Consider the following 20,505-nt stretch of genomic DNA (forward strand, 5'->3'; position numbering starts at 1 on the left):
CTTTTCATATTTGCTTTTAGGGGAAAAAAGTAATGTTGCTAAATTTCTATTCAGTTTCTTATTTTTTGTTTTCCTCTTCTGATCAGCAATTAAAAGAAGAGTGTATGTAAATTCTATCTATCAATAGCTAGTAGGAAAGTTAATGAGTCGATAGGTGTGTTAGTCCTTGGAAGTGACCTAGGGAGGTGGGGCTGACTACCTAGTATTTAGGAATCCAAAATCTGGAGTCACAAGGCTGGGGTAATCCCCGAAGCCCCGTCACCTATAATATGGGAGTCACTGTACCTTATTTCAGAGGTAGTAGTAAGCTGTCAGTTAAAATTAGGTAAAACCTATGTGTTTATGTTTAACACAGGTTCCTGGCACTGAATAGGTCCTCAGAGATTAACCATCAACATCCACATTAGATTAATTCTTAAAGAAACTAAAAACTTTTTAAACAAAGTTTACATACAGATTTTAATTGGTTTCAGTAAAACATGACAGTATAATATTGTCTATATACAGCTTGGAGGTCTTAGGACTTAAGGGGATTTCCCTATAAATCATTTGTAATCATCTAAACAGTTGAAAAATTATATCTCTTTCCTTGAAAGTAAAATTTTTAGAACATGATTTGGTAAGCACCTACAACAGTAAGCACCTACAATAGTGAGCACCTATAAGAAAGATATGTATTTTATTTATTTTTATATTTAAATATTGCTTAGCTCAATGCCGGACAGAGTAGGAACAGTAAATGTTTATTACACAAACTGTAACAGGACTATAAATAAGTGCTCAAAAATAGTAAAATATCTGTGTGACAGAAAAGTCTGCAAATTATAATTTCTATTTTTTCCTACATTTTGGATTCATAATTCAGGATAGGCAATAATTACAAATCTATGTAGTTGCTTTTAGACCAGATCCCATTAAAACAAAATCCAAGTTGCTATTCTGGTTTTTTAGTTATTCTGAAATTATGTTGTGTTGACTGTGGCTTGAAATAAATGGGCAGTTATTACAATGAGGCTTAAAAGTCATTTTTAGGAGAGTTTTAAAAATGTATTTCTTCATATTTAATTGACAAGTATTTCACAAAGAATAATATCAAATATACTTGGATAAGCTCACCACCATATAATTTATATAATAAACGTGCTGATGTGAAGAATCATTCTGTAATGTAAGTAATTATCATGTGTGACTATTTTGGAAGTCTAGCTTTTTACCTGTTGAGGTTTTAGTAAAGTTTGATCTATTATTTGATTTCCAGGTGCTCTTTCATTGGGTTGCTACCCACCGTTGGAGGGAAATTTATATAGAAAAATTCTGCTGATTCCTTCTTATTTATCTGAGATTGAAATGCTTTTAGCTATTGAAATCTTCCTGGTATCTAATGCTAGTAGTATTCAGAGTCCTGGAACTTCTACACAGATACTGCAGATAGTTTTGAAAAGGTTGGTTGATCATAACTTCTAAGCGCATACTAAAAGCAGATCATGGTTCCCTACACCGGCCCTAGAATGTAAATGTTTATATATATTTTATAATATATGTTGTATATATTTTATGCATATTATATATATACAAACATTTATGTGTGTGTGTGTGTGTGTACTTGTGTATATATGTATTTACAAACTTTGGTAACATTTAAATTGAGAAAGGATTTGACTTGAGACTTAAAACCAGACAAGCTCATAGCATTTAATAAAAACACGTTTGTTTACAACCTCAAAGATGCTGTCAGATGTTCAAAGAGATGGATCCTCTTTAAGTATCAGTCTTTTCATGTGTACAGATAGTTTTTAGATAGTTATCTAAAAGTTATGTATCTTTTTGATCAACACAAAAGATCTAAGAATCAGGTCTGAAAGGGAAACATGTGATAGTTTATTTGGTTCCATAAAGTATTTTGTTGAAAAATAAAGCCATCAGCTGAGTTTCTAACATTTGTATGTTTTACATAACAGTTTAAATGAGATTTTAACATTTTAAATTTAACATTTAACATTTTAACATTTTAAAATGTTACAAATGCATAATACTATAATGGAGCTGTTGGACCAGACTGGTATCTCTTCAAATAATTTTGTTCAAAGTCCCAGAATTTAGGTTGATACTACTCCAATTTCTTATCATCCTATCCAGGAAACTAATACAGATCTCATGGGTCTCCTGTTTTAGAGTTTCTTAACAAGAATTTTGCTTCAGTTTACTGGTGTCTGACATAGTTACCTGGATCCCAGCATAAGATGCAAGACTCTTGCATTAGAAACAGAAGATGTTATCAATTATGGTACAGCAAGCAGCATGATTATCTGCATATTTGTATCTCTTGTTTTGCTCCCAAGTCCCAGATGGGCCCAGTTGGATACCTGCACATGCACTGGGTTCTGTTATAGAAGAGTAATCTTGAACTTTAGGGGACCTAAATCTATTATGATGAATGATAAGCTTGCCTGCCCTGTTGCTCTGCAGGGAAACACCATCTCCATCTTATAAGGCTATAAGCAAACCTGCCCTTTGCTCCAAGAGAACCTATCTTTGTCTTTCAAGGTGGTTCACTATCTAAACATCTTTGAAATGCAGAATAAGAGATTGTGTCTCTGCTCTCAAAACTTCTAGAAATGCAGAGACCCAGGAAGAATTATCATCTAATAACCTAGTCTAAGCTTATACATTGTCATTTCTGCTTAATTCCATATGTGATAACAAGTCATTTGTATCTAGCCCATACTTAAGGGGAGGAAAATTAGAAAATAATTTTTAAGTAGATACCACACTGGGCTTGAACTCAACAAACCTGAGATCAAGACCTGAGATCAAGACCTGAGCTGAGATCAAGAGTTGGACACTTAATCGACTGGGCCACCCCAGGCACCTCAGGATATAATGTATTTTAGGTCCACAATTTTTTAAACTGACTAAAATGAGCTTTTTTGTTATAGCTCTATTCTTTGCTGAGGGCTTCCATGTTTACTACTGTACACTATAAGTGGCATGAGGCATTTGGGCTCCCCAACCCAAGAAGGGTTTGGTTTTCTTTTAGCTTCCCATTACCCCATATATCAACCTTTTTATTCATTTTGAATTTGGTGGGTGTTTGTGACTTCAGTGCATAACTAGTGAAATGCCTAAATCTTTAACTTTGTCACAAACAATATGATTTTCTCTATTATTATCATCATACTGAGACCTGCCTTGTTACGCTCACCTCTCTCAGAATTTTATTCCTCTTTATACTGAAAAACCTGCACCTAGTTGGCATAAGCCCAATCTACTAGCTTCTAGGCACTACTCTCTTAAGCCAGAATGTAGTAGAAGGCACCTGACCAATCCTTCTTCTCTGTAACCATTTGTTCAACTTGGTGTGACCAAGTTGGAAGTCCTCACTGCCACCACTCCATGTACCACACTAAGGTATTAATGCAAGTAGGCTCATTCTTGCGCCTTGCTCTTGGGCCCTACAGGTGCCAAGAGCAGGATGCAGTGAATACAAAACAACTGATGCCTAATATAACAGCGACATCTCTATCTTAAATACTTCTCACTCCCTATCCCTTAGGATAAACAGTCATAAGAATTTTATGAATTTTATGAAATTTGGAGACTGGTAGAAGAGTTATTAGAAAAGTAAATTCTAGCACTTAGTGAAGAATCTTAAATCAAGACTAAAGAAAATAACTGGAAATTTGGTAAAGATATATAACTACAATTCTGTTACCAAATGTTAGCTGTTAAGTATATGCTTATAATTAAAAATAGCAAATATCAAGGTAAAACATATGACCGTTAGTAACTCCAAATTAAATTTTGTATTCTTGGTGTACATTACAATGAAGAGTTATGCAATTATCAACTTTCAAGATACAGAGAGAGGCTATTAGCCGTGTTCTAGATCAGTGTTTTTCAAACTATGGGTTGTAGTGCATTTGTGTGGTGAAATCAGTTTAGGGTATTAACAACCACATTATTTTTTTTTAAGACGTATGTATTTATTTTAAAGAGAGGAAAAAAGCATGCATGGGGGAAGGGCAAAGGGAGAGGGAGAGAAAGTTTTAAGTAGACTCATTGCTGAAAGTTTTAAGTAGACTCCTTGCCTCAATCTCATGACCCTGAGATCAGGGCCTGAAACAGAAACTAAGAGTTGGAACCTTAACCAACTGTGCCATGGAGGCACCTCTGCAACCATATTATTAAAATAAGTAAATAAAAGAGAGTAGAAAATAGAGTACATTGTCATATGGGTAAGTGTTTTCTGAAACTTTTCCATCTATGTATGAGGGTATATACTGGGTCACAGTATAAACTGTGTGTCATGTTCAAAAAAATTTGAAAGCCACTATTAGAATACAGTAAAAAAAAAACTCAAATCTTAGTACCAGTAAATGTAAATGACTGTCTTTTGAAGAAACTATAGTTTCTGACTTTGTAAGGTGTTCACTTTGTAGATGTGAAGAAAACAAATCTTGGAGCAAGGATGATTATCATGCTGCAGTGGAAAGGTTAATTATGGCTGCTCGAATATCGGATCCAAAGCTCTTCATTAAGCATATGACTGTCAATGTTAATAAGGAACAGGTTTATAGTTTGGAACATTGTTCTGCCCTGAAATGGTTGAAGGAGAATATGAAGTGGGCTGGAAAGGTTTGGCTTTTCAGTAACCATTAGTTAATAAAGGCTTTTTTTTTCTTTTTTTAAGTTCAAGTAATCATTGTTGAAAATAAAAGGCAATAAAGACAGTTTTCACTATATTCACCTTTCGCCCTTTATTGTTTTATACTAAGTTAATAGTTTCCAAACTAAAAATTGGGGTTAAAGGATGCAGATGGTTATCCATACTGGATAACCATTCAAATTGAATACAAATTACTTTTTGACTTCTCTTTAACTTACATAAACCTAAGTATGGTAAACCCCTATTTATTCTGAAATCCAAACAGTGGAAAATCACAATGTTTTGCAGCATTTAATAAGAGGGAGACATAAAAGGGAAAGTAACTGGAGTTTTTAGATAAACCTTTAGGGGTATGAAATAAGTTTAGTGTATACACAGTACAGAGGCTAAATCCTATTCTGCATATGTAATCTAGAATAGTAAATACTATTCAAAAATGATTCAAACACCAAGATTTGAGAGCAACCTGAGTTATACCAAAAAATTTTAAATTACTCTCTGAATAACTGTATCTTAGAATGTACGTATTTTGAAAATTTGTAGTTTGTTACATTAAGTATGACTAAAGAAAACAGTATTTTAAACATACACCACAACCTAAATACTCTAACAAGGACTGTTCCTAACTACCTTTAGAAAGTTAAAACTCCTTTTCTGAAGTCTTCCTCCAGATCTTTAGCACAGTCATTTTCCAAGGTGATCATTCTCAATCCTTGATTTGATATTTTAAACCATAATCTTAAATCATTTAGAGAAAAACCCTGAATAAGGTGAGTAATAAAAGAATAAGTCATGACTAGGAGAACTAAAGTATTTCTTAAAGTTCTCAAAACAGGATAATAGCATCACTGGATTAAGTCCATACACTCTCAAGACTAAAAAAAGTTAATTCCTAGCACGTAGCAAAATGCCAATTACCATATGATGAGACGTGAAACGAACACTATTGGGAATGGGATATGGGAAGTAAGGCAACGACTTAAACATGCTCAATTCTCTAGTATGAAAAACCGGGTAACTCTTAACTGCCATAACTTAAGTAGCACCTAGAAAATAAATTAAGTTTGGAGATTACTACCATCAGTTTGAGGGCCTTTGAGGACAAGTGAAAAATGTAAGTGGACACTTATAAGTTAGTCCTTCCTAAAGATGGAAATTTGAAAACCAAAGAAAGGAATTCGAAAAAGATGAGACTGTTTAGTGCTGGTGGCCAGGATGCATTTGAAAAGATTAAAATGGAAAAAGAAAAAAGATTAAAATGCTAAAGATGGTAAGTTAAGCTTTTAGTAAAAAAATGGGATCGAATGGAATGGATTACAAGTGACCAAGTTGTTTTAAGTCAAGAGTAAGAGTCCTTAGGGATGGAGCAAATAGAAGAGGTTTTTTGTTTTTTTGTTTTGTTTTGTTTTTGTTTTTCTCTGTCAGCAGTACCAAAAGGTAGGGAAAAGAGCGGTTGTTGCATTTGCCTCATTTCATTTGTGGCTGTTCCTAGGCTTAAAGCTACAAAAGCAAAAATAAAGCCAAAACCCGAGATGAATCGTTGTTTTAAAAGGGGTGGGGGCAATGCTCGTTTGATGATAGCCAGATACTGAAGGGACCAAAGTCAAAAAGTAAACTGGCGAAAATGTCTAAGAATTAGCTACAGCTCTGTAAGGAATGCCCTGAGGCCCTGTGGTATCCGGCGCTCTCCACTGAAAGCTCTCGGGCCCGCTCGCCCCCTCCCCGGGCGCCCGGCGCATGCGCGCTCCCCCCACCCCCCGCCCCAGCTCCCGCGCCAGCGCGCGTTCGGCCGCCCTCCTCCCCGGCCTGTCCACTCGGTTCCGGGCAGGCCGCGCCACCTGCCGCCTGGTCATTGCCGACGCCCGCCGGCCTAGCCCGCCCCGTCTCGGAGTGCGTGTCCGTATCTCCCGAAGCTTTCCGCGGAACGCCCGGAGCCCCCTCCCGGCCGGGCGGTAAGCGGGCGACCGAGGACGGCAGCCCGGCCACCTGGCCCCAGCTGTGGGCGCGGGCCCGGGGCCGCCGGGGGCTTCCCCCACGTCCGGCTGCGCGCAGGCGCGCGGGGAGCAGGGCCGGGCCCGCGTCGGCCAATGAGGGCGCAAGTTCTGTAGCCGCCGCGGCCGGCGCGCGACCGGGGGGGGCCTCGGGGGCGGGGGCCCGGCGACCACTCCCCGTAGGACGCTGGGAGCCCGTGGAGCGGGACGAGGGCGGGTGGGAGCGCCGGGCCCTGCGGGGGAGGTGGGGCGGCGGGGACCGCGCTGCGCATGCGCGTCCGCAAGGCCCGGCCGGCGGCGCCCTTTCCCCGGGCCGGGGCGGGTCCTGCGTCGGGTCCCGGGCCGGCGGTGACGTAGGGCCTCGGCCGATGCGCCGGGCGGATCCGCCTGGGACGGCGGGCGGGCGTGGGGGCGGGCGTGGGGGCGGCCGCGCCGCTTCTGCTGCCCCTGGTGTTGAAACGAGAAACCGGGAGACGACTTACGGGTGTTGCCGACTGTGCTGTTTCCCCGAAGCCCTTACCGTATCGCTGTGATTCAAACCTCATAGCAAAAGATTTAGGAAGGAATCTAATGAACTAGGGACTTTGCTCTTGCTATAATTTGTTGATTTATTTGTAGGACTTCATGCTTTGCCTTTTTCGCTTCCCTGAGAAGTAGTCAAAAGCAATGAAAAATAGTCTGCTTTTATTTCTCCTTGAGCAAACTGCTCTTAAAAACCGCAATATAGTTACTAAGATAAGTCACAGTTTAAATGAGAGTAACCTGAGAATATTAAACTTTGTTCAGTTACTTTCAAGTAAAAATTGTGCCAAATGGCCAAAGACCAATCCTAGGACCTTTATTTAACATACACTTACTGCTTCTGTATCAGAGTAAACAAAACTTTAAAAAAAATAAATAAACCAACCCATAGTTTGGCTTTTCCACCAAATTAGATATCTCTTTCTACTAGATTTGACCTCAAACTGCATAGATTTAATACCTCAGTACGGAGTTTAGGCTAAAAGCAGAATTTTTCATTTTAACAAAATAAAAGCTAACATCACTATTAAATGGATGACAGTGGGCAGCCCGGGTAGCTCAGCGGTTTAGCGCCGCCTTCAGCCCAGGGCCGCATCCTGGAGTCCCACGTCCGGCTCCCTGCATGGAGCCAGCTTCTTCCTCTGTCCATCTCTCTCTCTCTCTCTCTCTCACAAATAAATAAAATCTTTTTTTAAAAAATTAATAGATGACAGTGGCCATTTGCAATGGTTTGCAAATGAATTGTGACTTTCCATATCTAACCCCTTCATCCGGAGTGTTCTCCATCTCCTTGGAAGACCTTCCAAACTACCCGCCCTTCAGTCTAGGAGTACCAGAGAATTTCCCCATAATACACAGTGCATGGCTGTATTATTTCATTTACTATGTTTTATAATTATCTTTCTTTGGTTATTTTTCCTAGTCTTAATGGTTTTTTTTTTATTCCCAATACTTTGCATAGAGCCTGGTACATAAGAACTTGGTAAATGCCTGTTAATAAATTAAGTATATTAAGGATCCAGAGTGCCTCACAAGTTTGAAGAGTTAGATATTTTACAGCATGCCCAAGCCAAGCCTTTTCCAAATGGAAGAATAGTAGGCTACATGGAATATGTGCAAAAACCACCTGTGGAAAAATTTAGAGACAAGAACCCTGCAATTTGACCTGGTGCCCCAGGCTTTCAGGCTATTTCTCACTAGCAAATGAGAGCACCCAACTGTACTCTGAAGCAGATTTTCTATCTACTAAAACTCATTTGACTTTCATGGGTAGTTCAGTCCTATTAGGGAAAGAATCATAGATCTAAATCTTCTTGTTAGCAATCACATTTCTCATAGTAAATTAAAAAGTTGACATTGTAGTTATCAGTCAAAATCAGTTATGATTTTATTTTCCTTTCCCTGGGGCCTGTTTATTTCTGGCTAGAATGATGAAATTGGATTCTTGGTCTCGCAGAGAGATAAGGACTGACCCAAAAACTGTACCACATGAAGAGGCAAGCAGCCATGCCTGCCTGTGGGCTGAAGTGTAACTTTGTTTCCACTTATAATTTTTTTTTAAGCTCAGAAGTAGATAAACCATACAGAAAAGAAGGAACTATTAAAGGAAAACTTAAAAATTATTTGATTTTTCCACGTACAATCGAGTATCTAGAGAGATTTCCTAAGTTTGTTAAAGAAGTATTTTTAATCCTGTAAAAACTTAAGTGTGCATCAGAATCCCAAAATCATGTTAAAACAGATTGCTGGACTGCACCCAGTTTCTGATTCTGCAGGACTGGGGCAAGGCCTGATAATTTGCATTTCTAACAAGTTCCCAGATATGATGTTCCATCTTTGACAACTAATGCCCTAAAGGTTATTTCCTGTTTCTTCTTTTGTTTCTTCTCCCCACCTTTCCAAAACTGGATCCTGATCTCATCATGCTTTCCCTGTCACTAGTGGTCACAGCCCACTCTTCAAGGAGATCATACTGGAAATACTTTAAAAACTCATCGGACTCCAGAGGGAAACCACACATTTCCTGTCTGGTTCTTCAGCAGAACCAGAAAAAAATACTTTTAATTTTTTCCAATGATTTTAAATAGGAAACAATCATCTTATTTTTTTTTTTTTTACAATCATCTTAGAATAATAATTTCATTGACTGTATATCAGAATTAAATGAATATCTTTTATATATACAGGCATTTTCCTGTAGAGATATGAGTTGGCCACCATTGGCAGGAAGGAGAGATTGTTCGCAAAAGGCAAAGAAGCTCTCTTTCCTCTCATGTTATCCACCTCTCAGTTGAGAAAACCGCTTTATTAATTCTTTAAAAGTGCAGTTCCAAAAAATAAAAATGCAGTTCCCACAGCACAATATAATTTTATTATACTCACTTAAGTTTTTTTGTTTGAAGAGAAATACCACCATGAAAACGTTTTTATTACTTAGCAAGTGCTAATTTGTCTTTGAATAATAAGAATAAACAGCCGTATTTATTTGTTCTGATAGATTTTTTCCCTAAAGTTTATTAAATTAAATCATTCATTTGTAATTTTTGACTTGTTGTAGCCTTGCACTGTATTTTTTTTAAGACTTTCACACACTCTTATGATAATTCTGAGTTTTCAAATTATGAAATTTGTTTTTAGATGTCTAAATACCTGTTCTACCTATATGTAAGGCCTTATTAGGAGGGGGAAAAGGAATTCTGCACAAGTTTGTATACCCTGAATAATATAATGATAATAGTTGCCACTTACATGAACTTTCTATTTGCCAGATGTTGCTGAATCCCTTATGTGCATTATTATATCTAAGTTTCACAAAAATCCTGAGGCAGGTAGCCCCTACATTTACACATCATATACTCCTTAAAACATGTACAAAAGTCTAATGTGGTATTCCATATCCAGAGAGCTAAAAAATAATTACAATATTCTAGAGTACATTTTAACTTTTAGAAATAGTCTGTAATGGATATTTCCAGGATTTTATATGCATCTTTCAAGATTTTTTTCTTAAACACACAGTGCATATAACTTCCTGTCTAGTCCAGTGAGCACCAGATCAAGGACAAACAATGATATCTGTATTTATTATTGTTTCATTTGTATTAAATTTGTTAGTCTTTACTGCTAGTATTAGAATTGCAATTCTTCCCTTTTGATAAAAACAAAAGTCAATAAACTGGCATTTTCTACAATAAAGTTTCTGACTAAACTACTTCTATCTCTAGCAGACCATACCACAGTATTAGTTGCAAGTATGCTCTCAGCTAATGAACATTTTTAAATCTTGAATTAAAGGGCAATTGGGGTGACAGTACATATTATATAGGTGTTTCTACTGTAATCACACACACATTCCTGGAAATCCTGATATCTTATAGGACAGGACACTAAAATAACAGGGTTCATGAAGAAAAAATCCACACTACTTAAAACAAGACATGTGGAAGTCTCCAGCTTTTTCATCTGCACTAACAGCTTTTCATAGTGCTTGATGTTGTGAAAAATGCAAGGGATACTTGAAGCTACTGGCCATCAGTTTGTAAGCCAAAAGAAGGAACTTTTGCATATTACTGAGGCCTTTGTAATTGTAGAAAGACCACCTCTGATCACTCCAAACCTTTAACGTGTTGGGATAAACTGCATAGGATATAGCATCTTTTCCCTATTCACCAATTGCACATATGCTAATACACATTAAAGAAACTTATTTTATAGCAGAACAGACAGCTTTTGAACTATCTGTATTATTTACTAGATGAGGAAAGGTAAAATAACTTTACTGAATAATAGTAATAATAATCCCACTCAGGAAGGTGAAATAACTTGCCCCACTGTTCACACAGGTAAGTGCCAGAATCAAGATTTGAATACAGATCTCAGGGCAACCTTGCTTTCCACAGACTGCCGTCTCTGGCAGTGTCATGTTAACTTAAAATATTTTTGCCTTGAACTGGCTTAGAACAGCACAGTCCAGTAGGAATATAATATGAACCACAGATGTAATTTTACATTTTGTAGTAGTAAACAGCAGAAGACAATTAAAATCAGATTGTGTTTTACTTTTAAAAAAGGAAAAAGATGGGCAGCCTGGGTGGCTCAGAGGTTTAGCGCCGCCTTCGGCCCTGGGTGTGATCCTGGAGACCCGGGATCAAGTCCCACGTCAGGCTCCTGCATGGAGCCTGCTTCTCCCTCTACCTGTGTCTCTGCCTCTCTCTCTCTCTCTCTCTCTCTCTTTTTCTCCTCTCCCTCTGTCTCTCATGAATAAAGTCTTTAAAAAAAAAAAGCAAAAAGAAACTAAGATTAATTTTAATACATTGAATCAACATTTAATCAATATAAAAAAGTATTAATGAGAGATACTTTGCATTCTCTGTACTAAATCTTTAAAATGCAAAGCATACTTTACACTTAAAACAGGTCTCAATTTGGAGTAGTCACATGTGGCTAGTGGCTGCCTCATCAGGTAGCTATCATGGGCCTACGTGCTAATTCTTTTTATTCTACTGCCATGTGAACTCTTTTTTTTCCCTTTTTTTTTTTTTTAAAGGATTTTACTTATTTATTAGAGAGAGAGGGAGTTAGGGGAGAAGCAGAAAGGGGGACAAGCAGACTTAGCGCTGCACACAGAGACTGATGTAGGGCTGGATCCCAGGACCCCAAGATCATGACCTGAGCCTAAATCAAGAGTCAGACACTTAAGGAACTGAGCCACTGAGGTGTCCCCCATGGGAATCTTTTTAGGAAATCACCTACTCACCAGAAAAGCAAGCAGAAAAACACCTAACTCTTAACTTGTAATAGCCTTTTTCAATTTTAAGTTCTCTCTAAATCTAGAAAACATGGTTTACTGTTCAGACTTGTATTTAAAAATATTTCATTTTCATTGGGAGAATCCACTGTCACATTTCTGAGTATTAATGTCCTTTATTAGTCAATCACTGCACAATAGTAATTTTACCTTATGATTACAAAGTGGACAGCGGGGGATCCCTGGGTGGCTCAGCGGTTTAGCGCCTGCCTTTGGCCAGGGCACGATCCTGGAGTCCCACATCGGGCTTCCGGCATGGAGCTTGCTTCTCCCTCCTCCTGTGTCTCTGCCTCTCTCTCTCTCTATCATAAATAAATGAATAAATAAATCTTTAAAAAAAAAGTGGACAGTGAATATATAATTTTTCTGTACAGCTGAAAACCAGTACTTTAAGTACAGAAACTTGTTTATTTATTTAAATTCAAGTTAGTACAGAAACTTTTTTTTGCTTTGATTATTTTTTACAGAAATGGTTCTGAAACAAGCTGCATAAGTTCTCTGCACACGCACACACAATTCTCTGCACAACATACTTTGTGCTCCATGTTTGAAAATCATTAAGGATGCATTCTCTATAATTTTTGCAATTTTGCTCTTGGTGATTCTTTGGAGACTAATTCTGAGCTAACTCTGAAGTTACAAAGCTGCTTTTTATGATAAACGAGCTTCTTTTCCTAGCAATTCTTATTCATAAATGTTTAGATATATAAGTTTAGTGTAATTTGGCTCTCTGCCTGTAAAACTCTTTATGAATCAAATTTGAAACAGTCTTTCCTAAATTCTTTTCAAATTTTTTGATTGTCTTTATAGTGTACCTTAATTTTCAAACTTCAAAACATATTTTTCAAATCAGTTATAACAGTTTCTTTTCAGCGTTGTATTTGTTTTGATGTCTTGCTTTTGACAGTGTATAGTAGAGCATGTTGTTTGGATCACCTACCTTATTCATCAGATGGAGACATTTTGATTTTATGTCTTTCTAAGATACTGCTGCAAAAGACAAAACAGGTTGCATTGTGGTATTGTAGGCCAAGGTGTTTTGCATTGTTCGGTAATTCTGGCTTTCAAGGGTGCTTTTAGGATCACTTTATGCTGAATAATGGATGTTGGGTAGAACATGGCTGTGTATTTCATGTTTCCCACCCATATTTTTGGACGGTCATATACCTCTCAAGTATTTCTCATTTTTTATGCAGTTTTAGCTCATTTATTAGTATCTTTGCCATTAAATGGCATACATTTTCTAAATAATATGAAAAATAAGGGGTGCCTGGCTGGCTCAGCCAGAAGAGCGAGTGACTCTTGATCTCGGGGTTATGAATTTGAGCCCCACGTTGGATACAGAGATTCCTAAAAAAATAAATAAGTAAACTTTAATATAAAAAATGAAATTTCATTATGTGTTGAGCTATATCTTCTTGAGCTAAATTGGGACTACAGCCTAGGACTGTCTTTGGACAGATGCTCCAGGGTTAGGGTCTTATTTATTTATTTTTAGATTTATTTATTTATTTATTCATGATAGACATAGAGTGAGAGAGAGAGAGAGAGAGGCAGAGACACAAACAGAGGGAGAAGCAGGCTCCATGCTGGGAGCTGGACGTGGGACTTGATCCTGGGACCCCAGGATCGTGCTCTGGGCTAAACTGCCGAGCCACCCAGGGATCCCAGGGTCTTATTTTAAATACCAAGTGAACCACACCCTTTCATGTTATATTCAGGTTCTTCATTTAATTTGAATGCTAAAAGCATTGAATTAAAAAAGAATTTTAAGAACAGATGTCACATGTTCATTGTAAATAAACTAGGAAATTAAAAAAAATGAAAGCACTTAATATCCTATTACCTGGAAATAGCCAGTTACAGATCGCATATGTATATCCCTCTAGGTTTTTTTTTTTTTTTTTTTTTTTTGCAAGCTTTGAGCCTTGTATCTGTGCTGTCTTAACTAAGATTAGATTATTTGGTTATTTCTTGAGAAATAATTTGGTGAGAATTTAGTCCATCACAGATTGCATTGAATCTTTAGATAGTCTAAATGGTTCTTTTTCCTCATTGCATCTCCATTTGGTCTCAGAAATCTTCAGAATGGTAGGAGTATTTCTTGTATCTGTGTATTTGTCTCAAACAAAATTAAAGATGAATGGTTAAATAAAATCACCTTTTTTTTTTTTTTTAAGATTTTATTTATTCATGACAGAGAGAGAGAGGCAGAGACACAGGCAGAGGGAGAAGCAGGCTCCACACAAGAAGCCCAATGTGGGACTCGATCCCAGGACCCCGGGATCATGTCCTGAGGCGAAGGCAGGTGCTCAACCACTGAGCCACTCAGGCGTCCCTAAAATCACCTTTTTAAACATTTAAATAGATACCTCTAAACACGTTCTGCATCCCAGAGACTCTTGCCACATCAGTCAACCAGAAAATAAAGTATCCATTGTTGTTTGAATATGTACATTTTTAAAGGCTATTTTTGATTGGCCTTAAAAAACATAATTCTATCATTCTATTAATGGCAGTTATGCTTCATTACATTATCTTGGTTCAGGTATATTAATACATCATAAAAATATTTTTTGTGGAGGAATTGGGGTATGGGGAAAGGGAGAGAGAGAGAGACTCTTAAGCAGTCTCCACACCCAGCACAGAGCCTGACATGGGGCTCGATCTCATGATCCTGGGATCATGACCTGAGCTGAAATCAAGAGTTGGACCCTTAACCAACTAAGCCACCCAGGCACCCCTCATGTGAAGATTTTTTTAAGCATACTTAATGCTCAAGATTTGACAGAATATGATTTTAGAAACTAGTGGTTTAAGAGACTGTTGCTCAGTAGATCTCTGGAAGAATGGAATAATGGAGAGTGAGAAAGCTAACAGCTTGATAATAGAGGGAAAGAGTTTTTTACCAGGTGATTATTGTGTGAATAATGTGGCATTTCAAGGCTTATTTAGGAACTACTTATAGGATTTTTTTCTCATAGGATTCTTTAAATCATTATGTCAGTTGACATGGATACCATACTGTAGTTGAAGATTTTCCTAAAATCTAAATTATTGGAAAAGATCATGTAATTAAAATTTTCTTCCCCCTTTTATCTGCTTGACTTCTTTTTTTAATTTTTGTAAGCTTGAATTTTTTTAAAAAATAAACTTTTTAGAACACTTTTAGGTTCACAGCAAAATATAGAGTTCCCAATATACTCCTTGTTCCTGATACACACAGTCTTCCATACCTGCATGCTACATTTGTTAGAATTCATGAACCTAACTGACACATCATTATCACCCAAAGTCCACAGCTTATATTAGGGTTCACTCTTGATGTTGTATATCCCTCTATTAGGGTTTTGATAAAAGTATTTTATGTATCCACCGTGGTAGTATAGAGAATAGTTTCACTGCCCTAAAAATCCTCTGCTCCACCTATTCATCCCTCTCTCCCCCAACCCCTGGCAACTACTGAACTTTTTACTGTTTCCATAGCTTTGCCTTTTCCAGAATATTATATAGTTGGAATCATATATTATATAATCTTTGCAAATTGGCTTCTGTCACTTAGTAATTTTTTTTAAAGATTTTATTCATTTATTCATGAGAGACACCGAGAGAGAGAGGCAGAGACACAGGTAGAGGGAGAAGCAGGTTCCCTGCAGGGAGCCTGATATGGGACTCAATCCCAGGACCCCGGGATCATGCCCTGGCAGATGCTCAACCACTGAGCCACCCAGGTGACCCTGTCACTTAGTAATTTGCATTTAAGTTTCCTCTATGTCTTTTTGTGGCTTGATGACTAATTTCTTTATCTTTTTTAAACTTTTAAAAAATCTATATTGAGTTTATTTAAACTAAAAAAAGACAGTTCACCCATTTCTTCTCTACTCACACCCCTCCTTTAGCAGCCACCAATCTGTTCTCTATATTTATAAGTTTGGTGGGTTTTTTCATTCTGTTTTTGTTTTTTGTTTTGTTTTGTTTTTAGATCCCACATTTAAGAGAGATTGTGCAGTATTTGTCTTTCTTTGTCTGACTTATTTCACTTAGCATACTGTCCCTGAGATCCATCTATATTGTTGCAAATGGAAGATTTCATTCTTTTTTATGGCTGAAAAATATTTGATTGTGTGTGTGTATCACATTTTCTGTATTCATTCATCAATGGATACTTTGGTTGTGTCCATATCTTGGCTATTGTGAATAATGCTGCAAGAACATGAGGATGCATACATCTTTTTGAATTAGTGGTTTTGTTTTCTTTGGATAAATAACCCAGAAGGAATTGTTGGATCATATGGTTCAATCTTTAATTTTTTGAGGAACCTCCATACTGTTTTCCATAGTGGCTGCACCAATTTACATTCCCACCAACAGTGTACAAGGGTTTCCTTTTCTCCACATCCTCACCAACCCTTGTTATTTCTTTTGTCTTTTTGGTAGTAACCATTCTAACAGATATGAAGTATTATCTTATTGTAGTTTTCATTTGCATTTCCCTGATAATGAGGTTGAGCATCTTTTCATATGTCTGTTGGCCATTCTGTATGTCTTCTTTAGGAAAATGTCCATTCAAATCTTCTATTTTTTTTAAGATTTTATTTATTTATTCATGAGAGACACAGAGAGAGTGAGAGAGAGGCAGAGACACAGGCAGAGGCAGAAGCAGGCTCCAGGCAGGGAGCCTGCCATGGGACTCAATTCCAGGTCTCCAGGATCAGACCCTGGGCTGAAGGCTGCGCTAAACCTCTGAGCCAATAGCCTTCTGCCTATTTTTTAATCAGATTGTTTGCTATTGAGTTGAGTTCTTTATGTATTTTGGATATTGGCCCCTTATTGGATTTTGCAGTTATTTTCTCCCAATAAATAGGTTGCTTTTTCATTTTGTTGATGGTTTCCTTTGCTGTGCAAAAGCTTTTTAGTTTGATGTAGTCCTAATTGTTTCTTTTTGCTTAGTTACTTTTGCTTTTGGTTTCTGATTCAAAAAAGCATTGCCAAGACCTGTGTTAAAGAACTGGCCACCTTTTTCTTTTTCTAGGAGTTTTATGCTTTTAGGTCTTGTGTTCAAGTCTTTAATCCATTTTGAATTAGTTTTTGTGTGTGGTATATGAGGTTCAGTTTCATTCTTTTGTATATGGCTGTCCAGTTTTCCCAACACCATTTCTTGAAGAGACTATCTTTTCCCCATGGTATACTCTTGGCTCCTTTGTCATAAATTAACCATATATGCATAGATTTATTGGGGGCTCTCTATTCTGTCCTGTTAATCTAAATGTCTGTTTTTATGTCAATATCATACTGTTCTAATTACTATCACTTTGGAAGCTTCTTCCACATCTTTTCTGACATGGCTTGATGACCTTTTCTTTTTAGTGCTAAATAATATTCCATTGTCTGGATGTACTACAGTTTATTTATCCATTCACCTACTGAAAAAATCCTGACTGCTCCCAAGTTTTGGCAGTTATGAATAAAGCTACTATAAACATTGGTGTGCAGGTTTCTATGTAAACATAGTTTTTAGTTCATTTGAGTAAATACCAAGGAGTGTGATTGTGTGAGAGTGATCATGTGGTGAAAGTATGTTTGGTTTTGTAAGAAACTACCATACTGTCCTCCAAAGTGGCTGTGCCATTTTGCATTCCCACCAGCAGTAAGAATTCATTTTGCTCTACATCTTCATCAGCATTTAGTGTTGTCAATGCTCTGGACTTTGGATATTCTAATAGATGTGTAGTAGTATTTCGTTGTTTTAATTTGCAGTTTGCTAATGATATATCATGTTGAACATCTTTTCCTTTGATTATTTACCATCGATATATCTTACTTGATGAGGTGTCCAAGTCTTTGGCCCATTTTTTTCTTTGTTCAGAAAATTTTATTTACTATAAAGACAAACCACCAAAATGGAAATAACAATCTCTTTTTCAAATATGTATATCTTTTGCAAATATTTCCTCCAGTCTGTGGTTTGTCTTCTCATTGTCTTTTGCAGAGCACAAGTTTTTACTTTTAAGAAAGTTCACTTTATCAATTCTTTTTTCATGGATCATGCCTCTGGTGTTATATCTAAAAGTCATCAACATACCCAAGGTCATCTAGGTTTTTTTTCCTATATTATTTTCTAGGAGTTTTATAGTTTTGTGATTTATGTTTAAGTTTGTGACCCGTTTTGAGTAAATTTTTGTGAAGGGTATAAGGTCTGTACCTGGATTAATTTATTTGCATGTCGATGTCCAGTTGTTTTAGCACCATTTGTTGAAAAGATTATCTTTGCTCTAAAGATCAGTTGGCTGTATTTGTGTGGATCTATTTCTGGGTTCTTTATTCTGTTCCATTGATCCATTTGTCTATTCTTTTACCAGTACCACACTGTCTTGATAACTATAGCTGTATAGTGAGTCTTGAAGTCAGGTAGTGTCATTCTTCCAACTTTGTTCTTCAATATTGAGTTGGCTATTCTGCGTCTTTTACTCGAGTTTGTCAGTATCCATAAAATAACTTACTGGAGTTTTGATTGGGATTGTACTGAATCTGTAGATTCAATTTGTTGTCCTATAGATTAAGTTGGAAAGTACTGACATCTTGACAATATTGAGTCATCCTATCCATGGGCATGTGATATCTATTTATTTAATTCTTCTTTGATTTCATTCATCATTTTTGTAATTTTACTCATTTAGATCTTGTACATATTTTGTCAGATTTATAGATAAGCATTTCACTTGGGGGGTGCTAATATAAACGGTAATGTTTTCATTTCAAATTCTCTTTGTTCATCACTTGTATCTGCTTAACTTTTTAAGTGATTAATGGATGCCTGGGAGTTGATATACATATATATTCAGAAATGTTTTGCCACCTGAGACCTGTGAGAAGGTAAGCTTTGTGGTCCAATCTGTAATTAATACGGAAGGGGGATTCTGTTATGCATTTGGCTAATTTTAATTTATTGTAATTTTTCAAATTCTAAAATTATATAATGGTGGTGGAGGGCAGGAACAAAAAGAGAAAAAGAAAATTCATATGAATATCCAGGTCCTCCAAGAGTTCCTATTCAGGGCAGAAGGTGAAAAGAATACTATCTTTCAGAATAATTCAGTCTGAAAAGTTTAAGAGGAGGAAAGATAGAGTTTGTCCTTAGCACAGTTTTTGTCATGTTGCCCTCAACTCTATTGCTATCAGATGGAAAACCACTTTACATTTAAATTGTATAGTAAGATCATTTGACTACTGTGTTTGTTATTTATGACATATAATCTAAATCCTATTTCAAGAAAGGATTTAAGGAGTTCAACTATACAAATTTAATTGGCATTTTATAATAGGCATAATGAGCTAATTGAAAGACATCAGAAGCCCTGTAAAGAAAAAGATTATTGTGTTGAAAGGCAGAACTGATTAAACAATTACTCAGATGTCAAATTTAGTTCGGTTTCTTGGTAGCTAAGCCAAAAAAGGGAATAATAGTGTACATCTGGCTCCAAATATAAAACTAAAATACAATTTGACCTGTTTCATAAAAATAATATGTGATGTTTCAGGTTCCTAAAACATATTTGGCAGTAATTAGTACTTTTAAATAACTATCCTGTGCAAGTAAATAGTCACTGTCAATGGGGGTTATTTAGGGGAAACAGACTTTTTCCACCAACTTGTATATGACAAAGATTATCAAAGAAAGGAAAACTTTCTCTAATTGAATTTATGACACAATTCTTAGGAGGTAGAGAGGGGAGAAGTAGAGGCAGGGAAACAAACAAACTGAGATACCGTGCCCTGAAAACTTGTTCTTCTGCAGATGTGGAGACATTCTTCAAAAAAAAAAAAAGACATTATTCATGTTGTGGTATCTTAATAATGTTCAACCACAGAAAAATAGACTAATATATTGTATTTTCATGCTCCAATACAAGGAGACGCCATAGGAGCCTAGAGGAATGCTTGCCTCTTCACTCCATGGTGTTGATAGGCAGTGAATAGTAGTGATTGCATTATAGAACCACCACTTTTCGAGCTTGTTTTATTCTAGTCTTCAGAAAACTATATTTTAATCATAATGCATACAGTACAAGTTCCATAACAGGAGTTGCCCTTGCCACACACAATATCCAGTGATATTTTCTGTTGCATGTCTTCTCTTTTTTAATACTGGTCATGACCCTGTAGGTTAATTTTATCACACCATGGATCATGAAAAACACTGCTGTAGAGTAATTGCAGCGCAAATTCTTTGCTGTTAATTAGCAATCAAGTCATATGCTTTAAATATAAAATAGATACCAGTAGTGACATTCTGTTACTCCAGTCTGTAAATTCGCCAATCTCCTAAAGTGTCCTTAATGGCTCTCCATTTGATTTGACTCAAGGCAATGTTGCTCTTACCAGTTGAATAACTTTCTTTTTTGGAAAAATCCATATGATTTGACAAATTTCTCACCCTACATAGTCTGTGGTCTACAAAAATTAGAAGTAAATTGTACATGTATTTTTAAATGTACTTGAGATACTTATATTTAAAGAAA

The 20,505-nt window shown here is 36.7% G+C and overlaps 2 protein-coding genes and 1 long non-coding RNA gene across 7 annotated transcripts in view; 2 read left to right on the top strand and 1 right to left on the bottom strand.

Annotated features, from left to right (window-relative positions):
* TOPAZ1 (testis and ovary specific TOPAZ 1) overlaps positions 1 to 4,742 on the top strand; it is a 77,891-nt gene extending 73,149 nt beyond the window's left edge. For both annotated transcript variants that reach the window (XM_077865999.1, XM_077866000.1), the window contains 2 exons: positions 1,259 to 1,442; positions 4,440 to 4,742. In XM_077865999.1, the coding sequence (XP_077722125.1) occupies positions 1,259 to 1,442; positions 4,440 to 4,659 (404 nt within the window). In that variant the 3' untranslated portion in view covers positions 4,660 to 4,742. The remainder of the gene's footprint in view (positions 1 to 1,258; positions 1,443 to 4,439) is intronic.
* LOC144294209 (uncharacterized) overlaps positions 1 to 20,505 on the bottom strand; it is a 54,992-nt gene that overhangs the window by 15,981 nt on the left and 18,506 nt on the right. The gene's annotated exons all lie outside the window — the stretch shown is intronic.
* TCAIM (T cell activation inhibitor, mitochondrial) overlaps positions 6,434 to 20,505 on the top strand; it is a 53,754-nt gene continuing 39,682 nt past the window's right edge. Inside the window, exons 1-2 of one of the 4 annotated variants that reach the window (XM_077866004.1) lie at positions 6,434 to 6,618; positions 18,787 to 18,859. In XM_077866004.1, coding sequence (XP_077722130.1) covers positions 18,831 to 18,859 — 29 coding nt within the window. In that variant the 5' untranslated portion in view covers positions 6,434 to 6,618; positions 18,787 to 18,830. The remainder of the gene's footprint in view (positions 6,619 to 18,786; positions 18,860 to 20,505) is intronic. The other 3 variants (XM_077866002.1, XM_077866003.1, XM_077866001.1) reach the window with 3 other exon arrangements.

The sequence above is a fragment of the Canis aureus genome, chromosome 22, assembly GCF_053574225.1.
Source record: "Canis aureus isolate CA01 chromosome 22, VMU_Caureus_v.1.0, whole genome shotgun sequence".
NCBI classification, from domain to species: domain Eukaryota; kingdom Metazoa; phylum Chordata; class Mammalia; order Carnivora; family Canidae; genus Canis; species Canis aureus.